At 35.8% G+C, this 27,363-nt stretch overlaps 2 protein-coding genes, 1 long non-coding RNA gene and 1 pseudogene across 4 annotated transcripts; 2 read left to right on the top strand and 2 right to left on the bottom strand.

Annotated features, from left to right (window-relative positions):
* The first annotated feature begins 5,412 nt into the window (after positions 1 to 5,412).
* LOC146945709 (Pentatricopeptide repeat (PPR-like) superfamily protein) lies at positions 5,413 to 8,905 on the top strand. Of its 2 annotated transcripts, XR_015026460.1 has the most exons (3): positions 5,413 to 6,374; positions 7,156 to 8,222; positions 8,514 to 8,905. XR_015026460.1 is itself a non-coding variant. In XM_085744009.1 (2 exons), exons 1-2 carry the CDS (start codon positions 5,500 to 5,502, stop codon positions 8,102 to 8,104), a joined length of 1,824 nt encoding a protein of 607 aa, XP_085600135.1. In that variant the 5' UTR covers positions 5,413 to 5,499; the 3' UTR covers positions 8,105 to 8,905. The 2 variants fall into 2 exon arrangements, 1 of the variants encoding a protein (XP_085600135.1); XM_085744009.1 differs by having other exon boundaries at positions 7,156 to 8,905.
* An 885-nt stretch (positions 8,906 to 9,790) lies between these two features.
* On the bottom strand, positions 9,791 to 12,326 carry LOC146945710 (uncharacterized). The gene is made up of 2 exons (XM_085748091.1): positions 11,108 to 12,326; positions 9,791 to 10,410 (listed from the first exon to the last, which is right to left on the bottom strand). The coding sequence occupies exons 1-2, from the start codon at positions 12,324 to 12,326 to the stop codon at positions 9,791 to 9,793; spliced, it is 1,839 nt and encodes a 612-aa protein (XP_085604217.1).
* A 71-nt stretch (positions 12,327 to 12,397) lies between these two features.
* Positions 12,398 to 13,352, bottom strand: LOC146945711 (uncharacterized; annotated as a pseudogene).
* Positions 13,353 to 13,868: 516 nt separating this feature from the next.
* Positions 13,869 to 17,587, top strand: LOC146945712 (uncharacterized). The gene is made up of 2 exons (XR_015026461.1): positions 13,869 to 15,606; positions 16,105 to 17,587. It is a non-coding gene; the product is annotated as an uncharacterized LOC146945712 (long non-coding RNA).
* Positions 17,588 to 27,363: the final 9,776 nt, after the last annotated feature.

Raw genomic sequence — 27,363 nt, forward strand, 5'->3', positions numbered from 1 at the left:
CGACAGCGACGGTGGCTCGAATTGTTGAAGGATTATGACTTTAGTTTGAATTACCATCCGGGTAAAGCAAATGTTGTTGCGGATGCCTTAAGTAGGAAGAGTTTACATATGTTTGCTATGATGGTGAAGGAATTTGAATTACTTGAACAGTTTAGAGATATGAGCTTAGTTTGTGAAATGTCATCTCAGAGCATTAAGTTAGGAATGCTGAAAATTGATAACGATTTCTTGAAAAGTATTAGAGATGCACAGAAGGTTGATGTTAAGTTTGTGGACTTGTTGGTTGCTAGTAATCAAACTGAAGATGGTGACTTTAAAGTCGATGATCAAGGTGTGTTGAGGTTTCGAGGTAGGATTTGTATTCCAGACAATGACGAGATAAGGAAGATGATTCTTGAAGAGAGTCATAGAAGTAGCTTAAGCATTCATCCCGGAGCTACAAAGATGTATCATGACTTAAAGAAGTTGTTTTGGTGGTCTGGATTGAAACGTGATGTAGCACAATTTGTGTACTCTTGTCTGATTTGTCAGAAGTCGAAGGTAGAGCATCAGAAACCTGCTGGGTTGATGACACCGTTAGATGTACCAGAATGGAAATGGGATAGTATATCCATGGATTTTGTGACGAGTTTGCCGAATACTCCTAAGGGAAATGACGCAATTTGGGTGATTGTGGACAGATTGACGAAGTCGGCACATTTCCTTCCGATTAATATTAGTTTTCCTGTGGCTCAGTTGGCAGATATTTATATTCGAGACATTGTGAAGCTGCATGGTGTTCCTTCGAGCATTGTGTCAGATAGAGACCCACGATTTACTTCTAGATTTTGGAAGAGTTTGCAAGAGGCTTTAGGCTCTAAGTTGAGATTGAGTTCGGCTTATCATCCTCAGACAGACGGTCAGTCGGAAAGAACAATTCAGTCACTCGAAGACTTGTTGAGAGTTTGTGTACTTGAGCAAGGTGGAACTTGGGATAGTCATCTTCCGTTGATAGAGTTCACTTATAATAACAGCTATCATTCAAGTATTGGGATGGCACCTTTCGAGGCTTTGTATGGTCGGGGGTGTAGGACTCCGTTGTGTTGGTTTGAGACCGGTGAAAGTGTGGTTCTAGGACCAGAAATTGTTCAACAGACTACTGAGAAGGTGAAAATGATTCAAGAGAAGATGAAAGCGTCGCAGAGTCGACAGAAGAGTTACCATGATAAGCGTAAGAAAGACCTTGAGTTTCAAGAGGGAGACCATGTGTTCTTGAGAGTTACCCCAACGACCGGTGTTGGTCGTGCATTGAAGTCAAAGAAGTTGACTCCAAAGTTTATTGGTCCTTATCAGATATCTGAGAGAATTGGCACAGTGGCTTATAGAGTTGGCTTGCCACCGCATTTATCGAATTTGCACGATGTGTTTCATGTGTCGCAGCTGAGGAAGTATGTTCCAGACCCGTCCCATGTGATTCAGAGTGATGACGTGCAAGTTAGAGACAACCTTACGGTGGAGACTTTACCTTTGAGGATTGATAATCGCAAAATGAAGACGTTGAGAGGCAAAGAAATACCTCTAGTGAGAGTTGTTTGGAGCGGCGCTACTGGTGAAAGCTTGACGTGGGAGCTGGAGAGTAAGATGATGGAGTCTTATCCAGAGTTGTTTGCTTGAGGTAAATTTTCGAGGACGAAAATTCTATAAGTTGGGGAGAGTTGTAACGCCCGTCTTAATTATTTGATTATTTAAAAATATATTTATATATATGATTTAAGTGATTTTCATGATTGATATGTGTGAATTTTATGATTCATGAGGTTGAGTGGTTTATATGATTTATAAATGAATTATGTGGGGTATTTTGTTGTGGTGAAGTTGTTATGTTGTTATGACTTATTTTATTATTAAATAAAATAAGATATGATAAATAAAATAAAAATATTAGAAGTTGGGCTGTGACGTGTAAAGAGTAAGTTTAGAGGTGAGAAGAGTAATACGAAAAGATAAATAGGGCAAACAGAAGTTAGAAACGTTTTTACGTGAAACACTTTTGGAGAAAAGGGAGAAAAGTCAGAAAAGAGGAGAACTAGAGGGAGAGCTGCGATTTCATCATAACCAGGTAAGGGTGAGACTAATTTTCAATATTATTAAGGGTATAATTCTATAGGATGAATTTAGCATGATTAGGTTAAGTTTTGGTGAGAATTGAGAATTAGGTTTAGGATCAATTTTGATGAATGAAACAAGAACAGATGTTAGATTGATGCAAAATTAGTGTACAGACCTTAGATATGACTTAAGATGATAATTAGATGCTATTTGGATGAAGGAATCGTGAATATAGGTGAAAAGTTGTGATTTTTAGGTTTCTGGCCGTACTGACATTCATCGCTCGCACCTGCGAGCAAGAACACTCGCAACTGCGAGCTAGAACCCAGAACTCGCAACTGCGAGCAGTGCAACTCGCAACTGCGAGTGACCTGTGAGCCCGCAACTGCGAGCAGAATAACTCGCCACTGCGAGTAAATACGTAGGAACCCAGAATGCACACTTTGCTCGCCATTGCGAGTGAAGTTACTCGCCACTGCGAGTTAGGCTGTTAGTTGCCCAAAATTGTCCCGATGCGATCCTTTCGCACGTGTAGTCTTGAGATGACCTTAGAAGTAAGTTAGAGAGCTGTTTAGGATGCTTTCATAAGCTCCAGGAGTCTGTTATGGTGACTGAAACTAGAAGTGTTGCTGCATGAATGCTATAATGATGTTTTATGATATTTATATTGATGTAATTAATTCTTTATGTGAATGTTAACACATTCAAGCGTTGTTAATTGTTGTATGTTGCTGCTGTTTTCTGTTGTCGACTGTTAGTGTCATGAGGTTGCATGAGTCGGTCTATGTTGTTGGAATTTAAGAAGTCGTCCGTGATTATGAGTCGTATGAGTTGTACACGTCGTTGTCTAAGTTGTTGGAAGTTGAGTTCATTGCATACTCATTAAAGTTGGGGGCTTTAGGCCCGGCAGCCTTTGTGCTCATTAAAGTTGGGGGCTTTAGGCCCGGCAGCCTTTGTGCTCATTAAAGTTGGGGGCTTTAGGCCCGGCAGCCTTTGTGCTCATTAAAGTTGGGGGCTTTAGGCCCGGCAGCCTTTGTGCTCACACGTTGAAGAGCCTATTATGCTCATTTTGTTGCTGATTGGTACCACATGCATTTGCATATCAAGAAGTTCATGATGTTTAAGTTGTCAGGTTGTTGTCGAGTTGATAGAGTTGCATGGTCAAAGATGAGTCGTGTTGTTAAGTTGTTGTTGAGTTGATAGAGTTGCATGGTCAAGGATGATTTGTGATGAAAATTAGTAATGGTATTTGATGATTGTATTTGTTATGTAATGAAAAATGTGCTAATTGTTAATTGTTGATATGTTATTAATGTTTAAGTTGTTAAATGCATTTTATTGGATTATATGCTTAATGTATTGATTATGAAATCTCACCCCTTCTGCGTATATGTTGCCTCGACCGTGGGTAATGTGCAGGTAATAAAGATTAGAGGCGTTCATGAGTGGACCCTTTGTTGGCGTCTAGGTGCTCTGATACGTAACGGGATGGGGGCTTGCTTTTACTTCTATTCCTTACGTGTCTCTTTTATGAACTAATTTATGAGATTTTCCAATAAGGCCTGCGTGCCAAGACTTTTAGATGTTGAACTATTTTCCGCTGCAACAATTTTAAGATTTTCATGATGTTGAATTTGAAGGATAATTATTATTATCCGTTTTATGATTTAAATGAAGTATGTGACATTCTGTTGTGATCAAAATACTCTGATTTTAAATGAAATTTTTATGTTGGGAAAACGGGGTGTTACACCTTCTTCAACACTACCGGCACCTCCATCCTACCGACATTCACCTTACCCAAAACCATGTCATTCTCTCTCATTCTTTTTTTCTCCCTCTCCTCTTCCGTACAAACAGCCTCAGCCTTCACCTTCTCTAACTCCTCTTTCCTACTCATCACCGCCATCTTCCCTACTCCCACGCTCACCTTCTTACTTTTTTCTCCCTCCCCGCCACCAACCTTTCCTCCCTCGCTATCCCTAACTATCTTAACATCATTCTTAGCAAACATATCAAACCTCGCAACATTCGCAAACAAACGAAAATCTCCAAAATACACATTATTAAGAGCCTTTGTCAACTTGTCAATATTTCGAACATTTGCAAAACGCACAAATCCATAATTCTGACCTCTAACATTACGAAAACGAGAAATATAAACATCCGACAAAATACCACATACTTCCAAACCCTTACGCAGTTCAACATATGACAATTCAGAAGGAATATTAGCAAAATAAAATGGTACCAACTCAGCTGCAGAAGCACTCTTGCGAACTGACTTCACAGGAACTGACTGAATTGCTTTGTTGTGCGCCTGCGTGTTATGATGCAAATTCTTCTGCTGTCTGAACTCACGGTCATCATCATCAAGCAATCGGTCCTGATAATTATTGTTCCTGAACTGATGCCTGTCAATGTCACGGGGTAACTCTTCCAAATCACAATTCTAGTCATTATAAGCCCTTGTATCACAACTTGCAGACCTCTCCCTGGAAGAATACCTGGAGCGATAACCCTCTGTCCGAACCCTTAACCTGCGATCAGCTTGCCATTCCTCTGAACCTCTGCTGCCATACCTATGCCGAGCCTCACCATAACCAAACCTGTCGTCCCTGTATCCTCCTTGCCGTCTGAAAACCTCAAACCTGTCCTGTCCGTAAAAATCTGGTCGCATCGCTTTCCGACGTCGTGACCTAACCTCAGACCACTCTCCCCCATCCCACCCCATTTGTGCTTCCCTGGCTGGAAACCCATCCCCCCCGTTGTGCCTCACCTCTGGTGTAAAAGTGAACCGGTACGGTGACCGCCGGTCGAGACCGTGGCAATCGCGTCTCTCTCTCAGCCGCTCTCTATCTCTCAATCCTTTTTTACAAACTCCTCCATTCTATTCTCTTCCAAACTCGCAAACAAAGTCTTATTCTATTTAAATGATCCAAATCATTAAATAGCTCATGAAGTTACTTATCTACAATCTAGTATAATAGTTTTTAAAATTAAGTAAGTGATTGAGCCAAAATGTTTAATGAACTCCACCCAAAAAATAATTATTTAGAAGAACCTAAATTCGATTCTTGTCTGAAACAATTCTTTTCTTCCTTCAGAACATTCAATTTAGTTCCTTACTAGTTTTAATGAATTTTTTTCCTTCAGAACATTCAATTTAGTTCCTTACTAGTTTTAATGAATTTTTGTATATTTAGAGGATATAATAAATACAAAAGAAATGATAATTTATCAACTAAATTGATTATATTTCATTCCCACTCTTATATTTCCCCTTTGACAAACTTTGGCATTTTGCTCTGTTTTTTTTTTTTAAAACCACAGTGGTTCCTGAATCGCGCGCATTGATCAAAACCTTAAAAATCAAAAAAACCAAAACATCGTTGTTATCATCAAACACACATGCTGATCTCAAAACACAAAATCTTCAAAACCTTAAACACAAACCAATCACCAATCTTCCTTCTACTATCCCTCCTTAAACAATGTCCTTCCACAAAAACCCTCCAACAAATCCACACCCAATTCACAATCCACTCCATTCACAAACCAAATCACCTCCTCTCACAATCCATTTCCCTCAAAGACTTTACTTATTCCACCCTCATTTTCTCACACATTACCCCCCACCCTAATGACTACGCTTTCAACATCATGCTCCGTGCCACCACTACTACTTGGCATGATTACCCTCTCACCCTTCAACTTTACCACCAAATGAAAACCCTAAATATTTCCCCGAATAACTTCACATTTCCGTTCGTTTTCCTCGCGTGCGCGAATTTAGAAGAAATTCACATGGCCCGGTTGGCTCATTGCGAGGTTTTTAAACTTGGGTTGGATAATGATCATCATACGGTGAATTCGATGATTACTATGTACTTTAGATGTGGTGAAAATGGGGTTGCGCGTAAGGTGTTTGATGAAATTACTGAGAAGGATTTGGTGTCATGGAATTCGTTGTTGTCTGGGTATGCGAAGATGGGTTTTGCGAGGGAGGCCGTGGAGGTGTTTGGTAGGTTGAGGGAGGAGTCAGGGTTTCAGCCGGATGAGATGAGTTTGGTGAGTGTTCTTGGTGCGTGTGGGGAGTTGGGGGATTTGGAATTGGGGAGGTGGGTGGAAGGGTTTGTTGTGGAGCGTGGTATGAAGGTTAATTCGTATATCGGTTCTGCTTTGATTAGTATGTATAGTAAGTGTGGTGAGTTGGTTTCGGCTAGAAGGATATTTGATGGCATGCCGAGTAGAGATTTTATCACTTGGAATGCAGCTATATCAGCGTGAGTAAATATATTACAGTGAATAAAAAGTTAAATTAGATGCTGAAAGATACAGCTTAAATTATGTTTGTCCTTTGTTTAGGGATGAGAGTTATGCTAAAAGTCCTTAAAGTAGATTTATTTGATCAAATTAATTACATATTTTGGACTTGGGGGACTAGTTTAGGTATAACTTATATTTCAGGAACTGTGTTCAAGAGTTCACACAAAATCATTGCACGTGGTTCGTTTAGATGGTTGAATAGAAATCACATGGCTCACATATAGTGATTTGACTTCTCTAAGACGAGAAACTCACCTTAGAAGATAACGTAAGTAATCTCAACCGTTGAGGAGAAATCATATAAATAGCGGAGTCGCGCAAATTTCATACTTAATCCTATAAAGTGTGTTGCTCATATTAGATGAGCTAAATCCTACATTTTGACTTCAGTAGATCAGGTTCAAAACAGAAATTTAGAATGTGAGCCATCTGATATTTCTTCCAATAGTTTCAATTTTATAAACGCAGTGAATCTGGGAATCCAAATTGCAAATTTACTACGTACTTAAACTCTTTCTTGATCTTAACCAAGTTAATTACTGTATTCTGTATCTTTGTACGAGCACCATTGTATATAGTATTTACATATATATGGATATGTATATGGAGTTGGATAATATATTTTATAATCCTTTGTTCGTTTTCATATTGTTTTTCTATGTGACTTTATCTTAAATTGGTTTTCCTACAATCTCAAGTTTTTTTAATTAATTTTCGTAATTTATACATGCATTACAGATATGCTCAAAATGGAATGGCAGGTGAAGCAATATCTTTATTTCATCGTATGAAGGAGAGTGGTGTTGATCCAAATAAAGTTACCCTGACCGCAGTTCTGTCTGCATGTGCCAGTATTGGGGCTCTGGATTTGGGGAAACAGATGGATGAATATGCAACACAAAGAGGATTACAGCATGATATTTTTGTAGCTACTGCATTGATCGACATGTATGCCAAGTGTGGAAGTTTGGAGAGTGCACAACGAGTTTTCAACGACATGCCCCGAAAAAATGATGCTTCATGGAATGCAATGATCTCTGCTCTTGCTTCTCATGGTAAAGCCAACGAAGCACTATCACTGTTCGAGCGCATGTCAGATGAGGGTGGTAGTGCCCGCCCGAATGATATAACATTTGTATCGTTGCTTTCTGCTTGTGTACATGCAGGCTTGGTTGATGAGGGATATAGGTTGTTTGATATGATGAGCACATTATTTGGATTGGTACCAAAAATTGAGCATTACTCTTGTATGGTCGATCTTTTGTCACGTGCCGGTCATCTATACGAAGCTTGGGATCTCATTGAGAAAATGCCTGAAAAGCCAGACAACGTTACATTAGGTGCTTTACATAGTGCATGTCAAAGGAAGAAAAATGTAGATATAGGTGAACGAGTTATACAGATGCTACTAGAGTTGGATCCTTCAAATTCTGGAAACTATATCATCTCATCTAAAATATATGAAAATTTGAACATGTGGGATGATGCAGCAAGGATGAGAGCATTGATGAGAGAGAAGGGTGTCACTAAAACTCCTGGTTGTAGCTGGATTGAAGTTGGTAATCAACTGCGTGAATTTCTCTCTGGTGATGGCTTAACCCTCGACTCTATAGATATACGTAACATAATAGATTTGCTCTATGAAGAGCTCAAAAAGGAAGGGTATGTCCCAAAAATTGTTGAATAATCTTCATAAGGAGCAGAAGAGTTGTTTTATTGGATATTGCCGAAGTGGCAAGATTGGACTCTCTGGCACTCATCAGTTTCAGCTCAACTATTCATGTCTGTTGAATTGGTTTCATCAGGTTAGTATGTTCTGACAGCACATACTACTAATACATAGCGGGAGCCTTATTTTTCCGCTGATGCTTGTACTCTTTTGAACTAGAAGCCCAAATTTATATAATTTAATGTGGTTGAGCCCTATGAAGCACTGCCACCTTAGATTGAAAATGTTTCCGGCATCCTACACGCGTCAGTGTCTGACACTAACACGACACCGACATTAGTAGTTACATTCCATCACTTCTATTTCTTAAATTAGTACTGGTGTCTACGTGTCAGTGTTGTGTCTCATGTGTGTCTGTATTTCATAGGTCGAGGCTCTAGCTACATTAGCTATTCTTTGGAAATTTTTGTGAACCTTTGGCAAATCTGTTCAGGGAAGGCGCTTTGGGCAAAATATGGCAACTTCTTGAGGAGAAAAGAGTTGTTATTGTGAGGAAAATAGTTGTTGCCAATGGGATCCAGCAATTGATCTTGCGTTTAAGGATGCTTCTTTATGTGTCATATCATTATCAACAGGACATTGAAGAGTGCTTGAAAATTTTGATACTGTATTTAAAATTTATTTTCATCAGTGAAGGCTTAGATAGATCAATATGTTACAGCTGCAACAATTATTTTAGGTCAGATGAAATAAAAATTATTCTTGGCATCATGAATATTCAACAAAGAATGATTATATATAAACAAGTTGATTTGCTAAGATGACAGGAGTGTAAGAAAATATTTGTACCTTAAATTTTCTATTTTCATTTAGTTTATTCTATAATGTGACCAAATTCTTCAAAATCATGATACTCTCATTCTTCCTATTTGACTGGTAGAAAAAGAAGCTCTCATTAAAAAAGGAAGTTCCTCCTAATGAAGAAAGAATCCTGCTCTTTACCCAAACAGGTTTGCTCACTCCCAAAGTAAAATACCAAACTGCCCCTACGCATGTTAAGTTACGCTAGTACAATTATTAACGTATGTTAAGTTACGTTACGTATGTTAACATGCGTTAGTGTTATTTGTTGAAAGACACTGCGCATGTTAACATGCGTTAGTGTTATTTGTAAAAACAAAACACGCATGTTAACATGCGTTAGTGTAATGCAGTGCGTGAGTTAACTCACGTTGCCATTTGCACTGGCGTGAGTTAACTCACGTTCATAGCAGAAACAGAAACTGCATTAAATGCATGCAGTAACAGAACAGACTTGTGATAAGTCTAGAAAGACCCGTAATCACGCCACATTCATAACTTAACCAAATTATGCCAGTTTAAGAAGTTTATTGGATAATACGACATAATTGATCAAAATTACTTAAAAACATCGTTTTTATCACAATCCGTAATCACATATAAACGATCCAAACGGTCCAAATTTCATAAATTCGCCGGTAATGACCCGTAATAATTTAAACACACTTAATGACACGTAAACGATCCAAAATAATTCATTTAATATATTTATATAATATTAGTTACATATTGGCCATAAATATCAAAATTACACAATAGGCCACCAAAAAATATGTCGGGGTGTAATACCACCAAAAAATAGGACGAACACCCACCGACCCAAAAGTGTCATAACCTATCTAACTAGACTAGTGATAGTGCATAATCTCCATCTTCATCCACGACTTCGTTCTCTTGCTTTGGCTTTTCCGGGGTGTCCAAAGTAATAGGATTGTGCTCATTTGTTGGTTTCTTTGGCGGCTTTGACTCCTTAGACATGAGCTCATCGAAGGTGGCGTTTCTATCCAAAAATTGAAAAAGCCATTGCTCCGCATCACCAATCTTGTGAGTCATCCACTCCTTAGGAGGAGGTGGTAGCGGACAATTTTCTTTCAACTTCACATGAAGAAAGTGGTCGGGAATCAAGCAAAGGCACATTATGTTGGAATGTGCATTAAGTGGTGGAGCACTCCGGATTGGAAAATATGTCTCACATGAACCACCCAATTCGGGCAAAGTCAATAGAACAACCGCTCTATTGTAACAACTAGCAACAATGTGACCCATATTTGGAGTGGTCAACCACTTCTCTGGAGGTGCAATACCACTTTTACTTGTTGGAGGGTGTAAACCATCCAACATAAGTTTGTAACGGCTCTCGGTAGCATATATTGGCAAGTAGTCACTCTTGTGAGTTTTCAACTCATTAATAAGTGCATGACGAACCAAAACATGATCATCCTCATGAAATCCCATGTGCCTAGCTACAACCCGGAAACCACAATTACCATCCCCTCTAACATTCACAATGTCTTCAACGTATGGTCTCATGAGATTTGGAATTTGTGACATGTATGGTATTTGCAAATAAGGTTGTTTTTTTGAAGTACAGTAGAAACTCTTTAATTTAATACTCGGTAAATTAATAAACTCTCTAAAATAATAAATTTGTCCGGTCCCGACTTGGGCCAATGTAAAAAATTGAAAAACTCGATAAAATAATAAGATAATAATTTTTTGGGAGATCCCTTTATAATTTTCGGTCCCAAGAAAATCATAAATTAATAATTCATAGAAACTGAAAAAAATATATTACGAATACATTGAACACATTTGTTCCTCTTGTTTACATTTACTGTACTTCAAAAGTCATTATTGATTTCCATTTTCCAATGCATATGATCACACTAGTTACTAATTTACGTTGAGTCCCAAGGTTCGCTGCAATGTAATTCTAAGAGGCATAGACTAATTTGCCTTTTTGTTTGGTATGTACAGTATAATTACTTAAAAACTCTTTAAATTAATAATTATTAATTTATCGATAAATTAATAACTCTCTAAATTAATAAATTTCTCCGGTCCTAACATTATTAATTTATAGAGTTTTAACTGTAGAAGTTGAAGTTTGTGAGTGGGAGCAAGTGCCAAGACGAGAACCTTTAGTCTTATGAGACTTACTCTTGCCATGTGTGCATTGACTATCGGGATTTTGAGCATCTATAGTCTCCCACCTAGAAGGGATTCGACCGGTGGACCTCGTTTTTGGTGTAGACTTCACCCTTTTAGGTGCCCCCTTGGTGGCCACTTTTCTCGGAGGTGGCTTCAACATTGTTTCCTCCGGAAATCCTAGTTCACGTAACTTGTATTTGATGAAGAGTTTCATCTTGTAAGGGGACCTCTTGATACGTTCTTGAATGGCGTCCCATTCCTCCGTAACGGAAAAATTGGCATCAACCTCTTCTCCAATTACACTTAACCTTCGCCAATGAGGGTGTATTTCTTCCAAAAGAATAGGCAATTTTTGCTTTCTCTTCTCGGCAAGAATACAAGCACAAGGCAACCCGAACGTTGCCATTTGCACACAACCACAATCTTCTTTAGCAAAGCCGAATCTCCTAGAGCGTTCATATTCTTCATCGATGAAACCCAAAGCGGCCTTAGAGACATATACCCCTCCAACTCGGAGAATAACTTGTTTTTTTTTGTATTTGTGCACCATGACGGTTTTGCTCCTCCCAAAACTCCCATGTATCTCACCGAATTGGTTTTTCAACATTTTGTCTATTTCATCCCAACATGTTGCCAAATCTCCCACACTACTCCTCAAGTATCTTTTCAATTGTGCATGAGCCGATTCAACAATGTTGGTGCTCCTACACCCTAGATGCAAGCATGTATTCGTCCATGCCCTCACAAAATGCTTCTTAAGGGGCAAAACAATTTCCTCAACATATTTAACATACAATGGAAACGGTCCACATACCTCATCTTTGAATGTCAACCATGCAATTGCAAATGAATCCTCCGTAGGAGAGTTAACCACATCTCTCCAAGCACTCACTATTTTCTTAACAAGCTCACATTGCTTGTCATCATCCGCTTCCTTTGCTTCTTTGGCAACAACTTTTCCTTTTCCTTTCGAAGGGTTGGCATTGACTTTACAATCCGTGATGCACCTAGATCTTACATTCTTCTCAATATGAAAATAGCAAAGTACATGGTCCGTTTTAGGGAGAACTTCGGCAACGGCTTTAATCAAAGCGGGGTCCTTATCGGTTACAATCACCTTAGGCGTGTTGTGTTTTGAGGTCAAAAAACCAACCAACATCTCAAGTGTCCATATGAAGTTATTCTCTCTTTCAAAGGAAAGAAAGGCAAACGCAACCGAATAGGTCATTTTGGTAGAGGTGACACTAACAATCTCAAATAATGGCATTCAGTATGTATTGGTTTTGTAGGTGGAGTCCATGACCAAAACGGTGGGAAAAGTGTTGAGCATATCAATTGAATCCGGATGAGCAAAGAATAAATCTTCAAGAGTGGTTTCCTCGCTATTTGCTCTTGTGAAATAGACATACCGATGCTTCTCCAACTTTGTAATCAAGTATTGCAACTCGGTCTTGTCCTCTCTTTGCCCCTTGCGCCATCTAGTTCGTGCATTATACACTTGCTTGATGACTGTCAAACTTTCTTTGTTTCTTTCCTTCAAATCCGTGAGAATATTCCTAGGCTTTGCCAAGCTCTTTGTCATGTCGATAACTCTTTGCTTCTCCTCCCCTTTTAGTCGACCCGCAAGAAGGTGGCCGGATAACTTTGGCACCAACTCATGGTTTTGAACTCCACAAAGCTTTGCAATCCACCATTCTTGTGTTTTTTTTTCAAAGAAGCATTTCAACCTAAACGGACAATTGCACTTCCTTGATCCCGTGCCTTCAAGCTTCGGTTTCTTCCTCGTCTTAGGTGGCTTGTATTCACCACTCCTCTCACATTGCATCGTCATGTATGGCGCTATTGTACTAGATTTATCTATAGAAATAGTAAATCCCGCCCTAGCCGCTTGTCGACGAACCCAACCAAGCAATTCTTCTCGATCTTTCCATCTCTCGTTTGTTGTAAAAAATGAACCGGTGTTTACTTGAATAACACGAATACCGGTAGGTACCGGTTTAGGCTTCTCTTTAAAGTTACCGGTAGGTACCGGTGTTGCTTGATTGTGAAGTATGTGAGCTTCAACTTGAAAAGGAATTTTCACTTTAAACTTCACTTCATTGGTTGGTTTGCCTACGCCGGAACCTTCACCGGAAGCTTTGTTTTTGCCCGGTTTTGGCTCAACGCCATCCTCCACCACATTTTCAACCATGCCACTCAATGTCTACTCAATAAAAAAAAAAAACAAAGAAAAAATAAATAAATGACTTGTGCGGCAAGCAAAGCAAGAAAAATTAAGAGGTGAAAAATTTCAAAATCTGGGCAACACGCTAGTGTTATCTTCCTACGCAAGTTAACTTGCGCAACACTTACGACAAGCGTGAGTTAACTCACGCTGAGCCCTACCCCCTACTGAAAAACATGACGTGACAGGCACAAAAACCAGGAAAATAGGATGAGTTTTAGGGATACATTACCTGTTCTTTGATGCTTGATGAGCGTAGAAATTTGTTTCCTGACGATTTGCAATGATTTGGAGTTGAGATTATGACCCAAAAATTCGTACTTTTAGGGTTTTTGGAGGTGGAGGGAAAGAAAAATGGTGTTTTGGGCTTGCATGCTGAGTTTTGAACTAAAAACGGCACTTTGCGTGACTTAACTCACGCTACGTGACTTAAGTCACGCTGCGCATGTTAAGTCACGTAGCGCATGTTAAGTTGCGTAGGGGTAATTTGGTCTTTTACTTTGGGAATGAGCGAAATCATTTGGGTAAAGAGCAGGATTCATGAAGAAATGTGATGGGCCACAAACCAATTTTGGCCCATTTATTAAAGCCCTAATGAACCATTGGTACTTGGGATTTTGCTCATCTCAAATCGATAATTGCTCCTTCACATCACAAAAATACCAAAATACTCATAGTGACAGTTAATTGTCGCTTGCTAAATGAATCGGCTGCAGTTAACAGCCGTTGGAAAGCATTTGGTAGCGAGTGGTACTCAACTGATGTTGGGAGTATTTTGGTATTATCAAAGTGTGAGGGAGGAATTCTTTATGTGAGATGAGCAAAATCCTGGCACTTGAGGCACAACCTTTACTGGCCTAACATGACCTAAGTTTGCTTTCCCTTTAAGTCGTTCGGTGATTGCTCTTTAGGCACCTAGAATGTGCCGAACGGTAGTTAATTACAATTCAAATCACTTTTTAAATCGGTTTAGCCAATTTAAAAAATGCCGAGCGACAATTAACTACCGTTCAGTAAGTGTTTCTAAACAATCACTATGTGACTAATGAGCAATCACCAAAACCTTTTCACGTTCCCTTGTCGTCATGCAAAAAGAGAAATTAGATGCACAACGTGTACTATTAAATTTGTGTGGTTCATGATCAAACTTGAACTTTGGTTTACATTATAAAAATGAATTAGAGAATATGGATGGGCGTAAAGCAATGCATGTGGCAATTGCTGTACATGGCTTGTAGTCACCGCCACCGTCTTCACCGTTCGGAAAGTAGCAAGAGAGTCGTAGAAAAGAGCATGAGGATAAATACAAGTTGCAAGAGAATCTTAATTATAGGTACGATACACTCATGTGTCCCCACTTTTGGTTATATACATATATTATACTCCCTCCCATCAAGAGAAGAGTCGTGTTATTTGAGCGACCATTTGTGGTACAATTTAGGAGACAATCAAAGATATACAAAGAAAAGTAGATATTAACACGAAAACTAAAACAATAAAGAGAGAGTGAAAACACAATGTGAGTATGTAAGGAAAAGTTGTCTCAAAAGTCGCTATAAAATAGTTATAAAATATCATTTTTCATAAGAGAAATCCGATTCACATCAAAAAAAATTGATCTATTTGGTACATGAACAAAATATATCAATTTTTGTTGACTTGTAATGTCACAACACTTTTTAATAAAAATTGAAATTGTATATTAGTCCACTAAATTACTCTTCACTTTCTTTTATTTATAGTGTTTCTTTTAATATATGTAAAATAAACAATAGTGTCACTCATTGTAGAACGGTGAAGTAATCCAACTAACACCTTGAAAGAGAAATATGAAGGTGATATGATAGATATAATATGTCGGTAAAGTGGAAAAAAATAGATGTTAAAATAGTGCCAGGAAATTTTATGCGTGCAAATGTCATTTTTTCTAATATTAATAATGCAAATATTCATATTTTTGTGTGCATTTGTGTCTATGCACGTGAGCACAAAACTAGGTGCATGAAGGATCGAAGAAAGTTGCTCATTAACTTGCATAAATAGCCAGGTTTTGTGTACTTCTCGACCAGTACATGTAATGAAGTGCAATGTTCCTCTTAGCTCACACCAAGAGGCAGAAAGTGGAATGCAGCCAAGGGTGATTTGCCGGCAGATATACATGAATATTCATGGAGATGTACATGTCGGCAAGTTCCTCTTGGCTACATTTCGCTTTCTTCTTCTCTTGTGTGATGCTCTCAGTGAACTATGTCGATACATCCAATTCATGACATTTTTTTTAAAGGTATTATTATGTTATGAGTTGGCATCGAATCTTTGACCTCCTTATTATTTACTCTCACCTTCTCCACCCATAATATTTAGATCTATATATTAGCTATGTATCTTTTGTAAAATTTTATTGTATATTCGTTTTGTTGATTGGGTAGAGACATACTATATGGTTGGATGGATTTTAATCTAGGTTTAGACAAAGTACATTTTTTGTTTTCAAACTAGTGTATTAGTTTATTTGAACGTTGTTGACTATATAAGAAGTTTTGTTTGTCTTTAATTATTTGCTTGTAGTATTTGTTACCCTTTGTACTCTTGTATAAAGAATTCAGATTATCTTAAAAACGATACAAACTCTGATGTATCATTTCACTAATATATCAATGGTCTGATAAAATTATAGTTTTTGGTTGTTACATGATTCAGAATTGTGATGTTGAATTATTGTAATAAAAATGATTGTTTGTGAAGACTTTTAAAATCTTGATGTTATATATTTTGGTTGCAGTTGTAATTAACAGACTATATATGATTTAAAAAGCTTTGCTTTACTGTGGCCTTGTGATCGAGTGGAGATATGATTGGAAGGCTTACTGCGACTTTCCAGTAAAATCTCAGCAATTGGATTATCATATACTCCCTCCGTTTCAAAATGAGTGTCGCTTTAGCCAAAAAAAATTGTTTCAAAATGAGTGTTGCTTTTAGTTTCCAATGCAATAATAATTTTTTCTTTTCAATTGTACCCTCCAATTAATACTCTGCACACTACTTCCAAAGTATTACTTTTAAAACTAACCAATAGTTAATAAGGATAATTTGGTAAAATAACCATTCTCTTTCTCTTAATCATTGCATTTCTTAATATGTGTGCAAACACCTAAAACGATACTCATTTTGAAACGGAGGGAGTAGTAAATTGGATTATCAGATCCCAAATGAAAGGCCTTACTATATTAATTATAGTTGGAAGGTTTACTGTTGCTTATTTTTCATTTAGACTTTTTTTCTAGTTTGGAGGGGAAAGGGATGGGATAGTTTTGGTAAAAGGGAAGGAGCAAGTGAGAGAAGTAAAAGAAATTGGAAGGAAAGGATTTTGGAGGGTTCATTTTTCTTCATAATATCAAATTCTCCTCATTTGGAGGAACTAAAAAATTGTTTTGGAGAAGGGTTTTGGAAGGTTTATATAAATACTTCAAATTTAATATTTGTTGTTATAATGTTTTTTAAAACAAAAAATATATTAATCATAAACATTAATTTATCATTCTAAAAATACACTCTTTGAAAAAATGTAAAAAAATTCTCCATTTTTCTCGATATTTCACACCCCTCAAAGCCTCCATTCCCCTCTCCTACATACTCCCAAACATAGCCTTAACAAATAAATTTGATAAATGTAAGTGCATGTTTGGATTTATAGTGGAATTGAAAGAATTATGGTGAGCTGCCTCCGTAATTTTGATAAAAGCTACACTTTTTAACTTCTACAAAATAGCTGTGCCAACATGATTTTGCCATCTCTACCCGCCAATCCAAACATATACCAAGTCTTTTGGCTAAATAGAGATTGCATCTTTTGGCTGGTACAAGGATGCTATGGAAGGATAGTATGGTGTGTTACAATCTCTACGAGTGCTTTTTGATAGATAATAATCAATTGACTCTTTCTTCGGTTTGGTGGAAGGACGGATGTATTTAGAGAGTTGGTAGAGAGAGTCTAACTCTCATTGGTTTAATGGGGGCTTTGCGGAAGAAGATGGGTAGAAGGAACTCTATTATCTTTTGGCGTACTATTCGGTTGGGCTCAACCAGGCACGGATTCAAGTAGTAAGAAATGGGGGCTCTTGACCCCACTTACTTCATTTTTTTTAAATTAATAATGTGCAATTTTTCTCTTTTTATCAACAATAATGAGTATTTTTATACATTAACCCCACATGAAGTTTATTAATGACCCCACATTACATAAATAACTGTTTAATTTGGCTTAATTTTGTCCTTCAAATTATTTTTTTTTGGAGTTTATGGGAACAATTTTGTGAACAATAGAATTTGCATGAAATTAGTGATATTTCTAGAATGATAGTTGAAACTAAAAAACATTGCTTATGCAATGATGTGTTTACTTCTAAATTTAGCATTATTTTTTGCCTTGCGTTAGTTGATTGGAGTTTTTTTCAAGTATGAATTTTGTGAAGAATCAAATGTGCAACCGTAAGAGGAATGAATTTTTGAATGATTGTTTAGTCACACTCGTAGAGAGTAATATGTTTGAAAACGAAAAAAAAAAACCATACAACACTTTCAAAATATGAAAACATGTAGAGAACAATTACAATCCTTAGAGATGTTTTCAAGTTTTGGATATACAATGATATAATTTCGGTAATCTCTTATTTTGGATAATATCTGTAGATACTTTTACTTTAAAGTTGAGCGAAAAGTAAAAGAAAGAAGAAATTACTTGATTTAATTCTTCTGGGTGACGCAATAATATTGTATTCTAGGAATTTTATTTTGCAAGAATTTTTAGTTTAACTTTTTTTATATACAAAGTCATTTATGCATTTATATTTTTTTTATTAGTATTTATAATATTTAACTTGACCCCACTTATAGAAATTTCTGGATCCGTCCTTGGGCTCAACATCCTCTCTTAAACTTGCATCCCTAGATTTTGTGATCTTTTGGTAACTTGGATCAAGGGAAGTAGGTGTGAGATTTAGATGGAAGCAAGGTATTTTGTTTGGAAAATTGTTCTTTTTAACGATCTTCATGGATTACTATCTTAGATTTCCTTCTCGTGAGGAAGATAGGTAACATTGGGGCGGTAGAGTTGCAAGGGAGTTTACAATAAGATCCATTTTCTCCATATGTGTTACTTTTCTCGACCATTCGAGGATATATGATGGGACATCTGTGTGTTGGATAATAAATAATGAAAGTCGTTTGCTCCTTTTTAGGTCAGTACTTTCGCTTGATAACTTCTTATATATGGGATCACAACTAGGTTAAACCTTTTGAGAAGTTATTCCAATTCCCTCTCACTCATGTTGTGTCTAATGATTGAATCATGGTGAACAAAATTTACATTTGTTTGCGCTTCACGACCTTTTTTTTTCTTTCCGATTTGGCACTCCATATTTGACTGGTTAGGGATTTTGCTGGTAAAGCCTATTAACCTTTCCTCGCTTTTGCTTTGCTCTTCGAGTCTCATTGTAGAGATCAGAAGGTATCAACATTGATTTGGCATTCAATTTTGTGGTCAATTTGAGATATCAGTAGTAAGAATATATTTTCTAATAAGGTTCCGAGTTGTGAATCCTAAATGTATATCTAGAAAATAGTTGGGAGATGTTTTTGAGATTGGTTTGCCGCTGTAACTTGTTTAGTCTCATGTCCTTTGAACTACTCATATATCTGAATTGAAATTAGAATTGTAAAAAATGGGCCGGACAATTAGCCCATATTTTCGCCCGGGCTTAAAAAAGCTAGCAAAATATGCACTCGGGCTTTTATGGCCCAAGCCCATTTGACCCATATAAAAAGGGGCTGGGCCGGGCTGGCCCATTATCATAATTCCATTTATTTTTTTGTTGTTGTTAAAAAACACTATATTTTTGAAAAAAATATGAACTAATTTAAAATCTATTAATAAAAAATATATTTAAATAAGTAAACTTGATAAAAATTAATGAATTTAGCTGAAAGTTTTCAAATTCTAAAGTTTATAAATCAATAATTTGATTCAATAGAATGAATAATATAGAGTATAATTAATATTCAATGTTAATGTAAAAATTATTTACACTTTTATGATCATCCAATCATATTTTAACAAAAGGATAATTGTGAGTAACTAATATATAAAAAATACAGAAAAGAGTGAATAAATTAAAAAAAGAAAACTAAAACGGGCCGGGCTGTCCCATAGCCCACACAGGCCGGGCTCAAGAATCTGCAGCCCAATTATAAATGGATTGGGCCGGGCTGACCCATTAACACAGTTGGGCCCTCGGGCCGGGCCAGTCCATTTGACACCCCTAATTGAAATACACCTTACATTTCCTTTTTTAAGAATTTTTTGTTGTTTGAAAAAATAAAGATGGAGTCTAATCCCAAACGAAAAATATTCCAGTCAAATATAGAAAGAATTTTTTGTTCCAAAAGAAGATCTAACTGTTTGAAATGAAAAGACCTATTATAGATGCACAATGACAACTCCATTGACTAATTAGGAGTTCAGGAAACTTTTGATCATATGTATATATATGTTTGATGTATGATACCGACACATGTAATTATATTTAATTAGTTTATATATCTCTCATATTTCCGTCGACCTCAACTTATTATTATCAGTTATCACTTATGTGTATCTCTATCAATACCCTATATCATGAAATAGGGTACAAGGATCCAACATATTCCTAATTCACACGGAAAATCCATGATATATAGATCTCATCGAATGACTGATTAAACAATCTTTTCAACTGCCATATTCAAAGATAGCCCAAGAAGAAGGAAAAGTAAATTCTTCTGTAAGGCTAAAAGTAGAAAAGAATATAGTGGCTAGTTGGGAATATGTATGGTAACTTTATTGATACAGTGAATAACACATTGACACCTACACAACTATTTATCGTAACAAAGTAATGTACCTTACATTTTTACAACATTTCTGTCCATATTGCTATCCAATCCAACTCAAATTAAGTCAAAATCTTATCAAATACTCTCTCTCTCTTTGATTATCAACAAATGCTCGTTGACAATGCTATAACATAAACGTGGGTGGTCAACACTGTTAATCTCTTCCCTTATTTTATTCTATTCCCATAACAACAGTAATTGTTCAATCAACCCAACTGTTTTGAGAAGAAAATGTGCCAAGTCAACTTAAGTTTGCTTGTTCCTACATATCCTTATAGCTACAAGTAGAAAGATGAAAATTGATTCTAGACAAGAAGAACGGTTTTGGATACGGAACATTATGGAGATTTGTTCTTTTTTGAATCCAAGTGTGAGTGGCAAATTAAACAGTCCGAGCCTATCAAGTAGATCTCATTTTACCTCATTTGTTTTGTAAGGAAGAGTTGAAAAGCAATCATATATATATATATATATATATAGGGTTATGATAGAAGACACCTTTTATGAAGGTGTCTTTTATCAAAGTTATAACTAAAAAGTGAAAATCACACCTTGAGGTGTGACTTGATAAAAGACACCACCAAAGGATATATATATATATATATATATATATATATATATATATATATATATATATATATATATATATATATATGAGTCAGGATCCGTTGACACCAGATGTCAACGGATTCGTTGACACCGAATCTTAACCGTCTATTTTATTTCATCTAATGGCTCTCATTAATTCACTAGATCCACATTATATCTCGTCCGTACTTGATTCTTGTTATCTCTGCTGCGGTGAAGCCTTACCATTCAACTCAATTTCTTCTCAGCAATTGATTCTTGTTATTCGAATTCGTGTCTACATCTTTTATTTTCTTCACTTCAGTACGGGCAATTTATGCTAAGTGTATGACAGTGATTGCAATTGAGAAAGGCAGTGATTTAACCGTAATTTAACCATAATTTGATACCCTTTAAATTGAGATGAAAAACCCTTTAAATTTAGATGGTGCCAATTGTATAGAGAAAAAGCATCAAGAATTATCTTTGTTGGAGATGGATAGATGTGATTTTGTTATTGAGATTAGAGAGGATAACAAAATCAGAACAATTTGACCAGCAGAGAGGGGAATCAAGGGAAAAAGGTTCACGGGAGTAAGTTAAACAAATAAGTATGGGCCTTTAGATTAAAACAATAGACGGTTGAGATTTGGTGTCAACGAATTCGTTGACACCTGGTGTCAACGGATCCTAACTCTATATATATATATACACACACACACACACACACACACACCAAATCCAATAATGTTCGACTTGGTTTTAAATTACGGTCTACATCCGCAATTGCGACCACAATATTGTTGTCGTTGTAGATTTGTAGCCTTTACAGTGGCATCACACCACTGCTGCGGTGTGATCTTAAATCACGTGTACGATCGCAAAAAGAATTGCACCGGACAATTTCATCCATGTATGTTCAAATCTTCGATGAGAAAATAAAAATTTAAGAACCCTAAATTCCAATCTAATTCAGATCTAATGAAAAATATTGTCTTTTATGGTCTCAGTCTCTCAACTTTATATTTCAAGCAACACTCAATCAGTATTTAAATAATAAACCGAGACTCTGCTATAGTGGATAATAGTGTAGTGGCACGGTGGTGGTTTGTGAAAATTTAAAATTATTTCACGCTGCAACAATCGCAATGCGCGTTGAAGCAACCATAATTTAAAACCATAATGTTAGGCGCGAGATAGATTATTGAGAAAAATTCAAGTTCCAACTTAAAAATTAGATGAGGCATGAATGGAAACATGCAAGCATATTAAAATCAATTTTTATCATTTTTGAATTGTTTTTGCCTCTCCCTAAGTTGAATGAAACATGCACTTAAATGTTCAAAGTTTGACTAAGTGAGAAAAGTGAAATAAATTTGGTAAAAACGAGTTGTCAATTTCTCAAATTTGGTATGTTGCATGATGTTAAAGAGGAATTGAGGGCATAGACAATCAAGAATGTTTTCTCTAGAGAATCAAGAATCAGTTGCTAAAATAATGCATTGTTGGAATTTCAGCCTTTGACATTTTCAACTTATAAATACATTGACAACCATGATACTCAAGGACATAGACAATCAAATAAGAATGTGAAGTTACAAGGTCAGTACTATAGTAATAGGTGAAGTTACCATTAATGCTCAAAAGTCTTGCATGAAGAGGCAGAGAGAGTATATTTGAGCCAGGATGACTTGCCGGCATTTGCTGTAAATGTAGAAGAAGAATCCCTTCTCACAATTAAAGTGTTGTTGGCGAGGAATCTAGGCTCATATTTGCTCTCTTTCCACTCATATGAGACTCATTCAAGAGCTTCAAAATATTCATCTCCAATCTAACTTTCTTTGTTGAAATGCATCATATAATGTTTGAATTTTTTTTTTTTTTATATAATTTTTTTGTGACTTTATATTTCTCCCTCAATGTGTAGTATAATATTTAGGTGGTTGGGGGTGGAAATCAACCTGTTGTCTGATCTATTTTGTTTATTTTCCGGCTTTCTTCTTTTGAAGTGTTCGTCGCTATCAACATCGACGAATATTGGTTTGACATTTGGCGGTGTCATTGATTTGGAAGTTGTATAACGATTCCTTCTTATCACTCAAGGTTTTGTGTCTTGAGCAATTGACAAACGGACACGAAAGGACCTACCTTAGTCATTGTGAGGGTAAATACCCCCATTAACTGGAATGGGTTGAGTAACTCATCTGGTTTGAGTTAAAGGTTAAGTAGGTGGAGGTCTACAATTCAAGTTCTGACAAGGAGAAAAAAAACTAACATAACAATTAAAATACTAACATTTGCTATTAAAAAAAAACATCAACCTTTTGATCTTCTCACATTTGTTTTATAGTATATAAAATAACTTGTCAAATCTTGCAATAGTGTATAATAGAATTAAAAATTCCAACGTATTGCAAAAATAGGCTTCTATAAAGGATAAAAATGTTGTAGACGATTTTGAAATCATCATTACCACCAAACTAGAAAATTGAAAAATTACATATGACAAATAATATTCTATGTAGGATCCCTCCATAATAAAATAAAGCAAAAGACATTCCCTCAAAAAAAAAAAGAAGCAAAAGACATAAAAAAAAGTCAAATGTTCTGTGTCAAAATTTTAGAGCAAAAACATTTGACATTTTGAATACATTTTACTTATATTTTATTATGAGGAACTATAAATTTATATTTGGGTTGCCTTCATAACTTAAAATATTTGGTTCATCATTGTGAACTAAATATGATATTTCTAAGTTGTCAATATTTGAGGTATATCATTTTTCATGGCTTTTATTGAATTGATGACCGAATCGGGTTTTAAAACTTGGGATTTGAGAGTGTGCTCCTCCTCGAGGTCTCAAGTTCGATTCTCCCCGATGTCAATTTAGGTGGGCTAGTTTAGATTCTTCAAAAAAAAAAAAAAAAACTCTGTAAAAGCAGGTTTGGTTTTTCGTACATGTAACCAAGTCATTTCTAGTCTACTTCTCAGAATGATTTGTACTGGCTCGGGTTTATTGTTGTGTTTCTTGTTTTCCTTTGGTTGGTATTGGTTGTAGTTAAAAAGTGTGTGCAATCTCTTATTTTTTTATCTATTTCTTTAGCAATTAAAAAAAAAAAAAAGCTTGAATGAAATTTTGGAATCCCGATTTTGCTTTAAATGCAATATTGATTCACCTACTTTGCTTTATTTTAGGTTTCGAGCCTTCTATTTTTTCCTGATTTCATTGATCAAATGTTAACCTACTCATTTGAAATCACTTTTTCTGGTCCAAATCAGGTATGACACATCATCAATAATCATGCAACACTATTGAACTATGCATATCATAATAAATAATCCCCCACATTTGCCACAATTCTTTTTTTTAAGTAGTTTTTTTTTTTGAGTAGTTTGATAGTTAGAATTCATCTTTTTTAAGGTAAATAAGTGGAATGTGTGGAGTTCGAACTCCAACACTACATATAACAATGTATGTCCCTGCCAATTGAGTTATACTCACGGGAGACGCCAAAATTCATATTTATTAATGGGTGGACAAAAATCATGTTTCAGTCAAAATAATTGAACTAAAAATGCATTTAAGTCGGAAAAAATATACTTGCAATGTTAAAAGAAAGAGACTCTATAAACCCAATTTAAATTCTTGGTTGAAACACGTTTTTTCTTTCATTTATTCTAATTACAACCTATAAACTTCCAGTTAACCCCATTTTAACAAAAATATGCTTTAGCTCTTTTTAAATATTCAGCCATACCCTCTCACAATTTTCGTCCTCCTCTTCATCTTCTTTTTGTCTCTCTATTCCTCTCAATTGTATTGTCCACGAAATAAAAGAATGAAGAACTTCTAGATTGTACATACTTTATAAATCAAATTATCTTCAATTAAATTAGAGTGAGGACTCGTGACGAATAAGTGAAATCAATTGGATTTGGAGCAGGCACATGAACTCAATTTACGTACATCTATGTGAATTTAGTTCATGTAGAATGTAAAATTCATAATTTGAAGGTGCTACATTAAATAAGATCATAGGCATGTTAATTTTTTTAAACACATACGTGTACTGAGTTCACATATAATTCACAAACGTAGAAAGAAATGAAAACTTCGAAAATCGCTCAAATACCATGGAATATCACTAAATTATTTTGTACTTCAATCTTTAACATTTAATAAAGTTTGGTCTTCTTCAATGGATTTTCATGAGAGAGAGGTGAAGAGTTATAAAGAGAGATGAAAATATAGTGTTTCTAAAGTTAATATGAGAACAACGATAATTTTAACATTATAATAAATAGAAGAATGCTAACGACACTTACTTCAAAAAAAAAAAAAAAGACACACATTCTAACACATATTTTCAACCACACTTCTTTTGATTAGTTAATATTCACACGAGTTCCACCAAATCATGTGGATCCTATATAAATTTGGTGGGTTCCATGTGAAATTTAACCTATGAAAAAGAGTATATTAAAAAGTGTGTGTTGCTAGCATTTCTCAGATAATATATTGATGAAATTTTAGGTATAAACCAATGTTAACTAGAAAAAAAAATCATTTTCTTTGAACAACAAATGGGCTAAAAAAAATTTGGATTCTAACGCCCCAAAGAAAGAAGGAAGGAAAATAAAAAAAGATTTTACTTTTCCCACCCTACGTTATTCTTAGGGGTGGCAAAAAAATCCGTGCCCGCGGATAAAATCCGTCACGGGCACGGGACGAGTAGCTAAACGGATACCCGCGGGTAAAATAAACGGGTATTTAACTATCCGTTACTTTATGGACACAAATACAGATTTGATGATACCCGTGCCCGCGGGTATCCGTACCCGTCTATAAATTAAGTAAATTACTAAAATATTCATGTGTGTGCGCGCGCGCGTGCATAAGAGTTGTGTGTCTAAAAAAAACGTAGTTTGGTTTCTCAAATTCTATTATTGAAGCTTGGAATGCATATGAAATTTTGGATGTTTATTTGGACTTTAGTCTTTTCTAGCTTTTATTTGGTGGTTTTTATGCTTTTTGGATGTTTTTATCCTTTTATTTTACTTAAAAAATTTGTATTGATTATGTAAGAATCATATGCATTATGGTATGATGAATTTGCTTGGGATTATGTAAGAATCACGATTTTGGTTGGATTATGGTATGGATTATGAAATTTCAATGGAATATGTTATGTATGGATCTTTAAAAGTTGAAGTGTGTAGGTAATTAAAAAAAAGTATTTTTCTTTGTACAAAAAAAATCCATGGGTACCCGCGAATATCCGTGGGTATCTAAATACCCGTGGATTACCCGTATAGAGATACTCACATACATATGGGGACGAGCACGGGTACTATATTTATCCAACGGGGCGGGGACAGATATCATACTACCCGTACCAATGGATACCCATTGACATCCCTAGTTATTCTCACGTGCTCTATAAAAATTCTAAAAATACCATTGGTTCGGATTATATAACCTGAACCAGATTGTTAGCGTGTTTCGGATTCTAAAATTCGAAAAAATTACGAACTATATATTTTGTGTGTGTTGTATTTGATGTCAAATGTCTCTGCTGACTGTCGTAGAATCCCCGTATAAACTGCAAAGCAATTGTAGGGATTTTATGAACGGTTAGCAATGACCATGACACCATAAACACTCCTAAGGCTTTGTTTGGATATCATAAAAGGAACGGAACGGAAAGGAATGGAATGGTACGAGCGGAATGGAATAGATGTTTCATTCCATTGTTTGGATATGTTGTGATGTAAATTAATAAATTCTCATTTCATGAAATAAGTTAGAACTTTTTCATTCCAATTTTACCCTTATTTAAAAAAGATCATTATATCAAATTAAAATTTATTATCTTTTGTTAACGAATATAAATTTTTCATTCCATCTTTTATTAAGACATTGTCAAACATGTTTCTGAGACCAATTTTGTTATGGGAGCACTACATAAATAAAGTGAAAAGTCAAGAGCTAATTCTTCTTAGTCTCACTTACAGTTTTTTGAATATCAGTAAAATAAAATAGTTACCTAGAAGGTAATATAAGGCTGCCCCTGTATAATATATAACGTTGGTCAGAGCCATTGGGAATGGAGGCATGCAACGACGATTTCATAATGTGAATCACTCCCAGATTAACTGATATTCTCCTTTTGTGGAAAAAAGAGTGAGAGGATTAAAGAGTAATTATTATATTAGAAAGCTTCATTCCATTGCATATAGGGGTGTTCGCGGTGCGGTTTGGTTCGGTTTTAAGGGTAAAAGTCACCCGAACCGCAAGATAAAAAAACTTGTGGTTTGGTTCGGTTCGGTTTACTTTAAAAAGAAAATCTGAACCAAACCAAACCAAACCAATGCAGTTTGGGTTGGATCGGTTTGTGCGGTTTTTTTTAGACGATACAATTTTTTGTTTCCAACATTAAAATCAAGTTAAAAAGCTTAAACACAACATATTTTCTGCAATGTTTTAAATTTCATCAAATATTACAATTTCATTTTCATTTTACAATGTTTCCAACAACATAA

The sequence above is a fragment of the Medicago sativa genome, chromosome 2 (genome assembly GCF_051527215.1).
Source record: "Medicago sativa cultivar Bolivia chromosome 2, Bolivia_mono, whole genome shotgun sequence".
In the NCBI taxonomy this organism is placed as follows: Eukaryota; Viridiplantae; Streptophyta; class Magnoliopsida; order Fabales; family Fabaceae; genus Medicago; species Medicago sativa.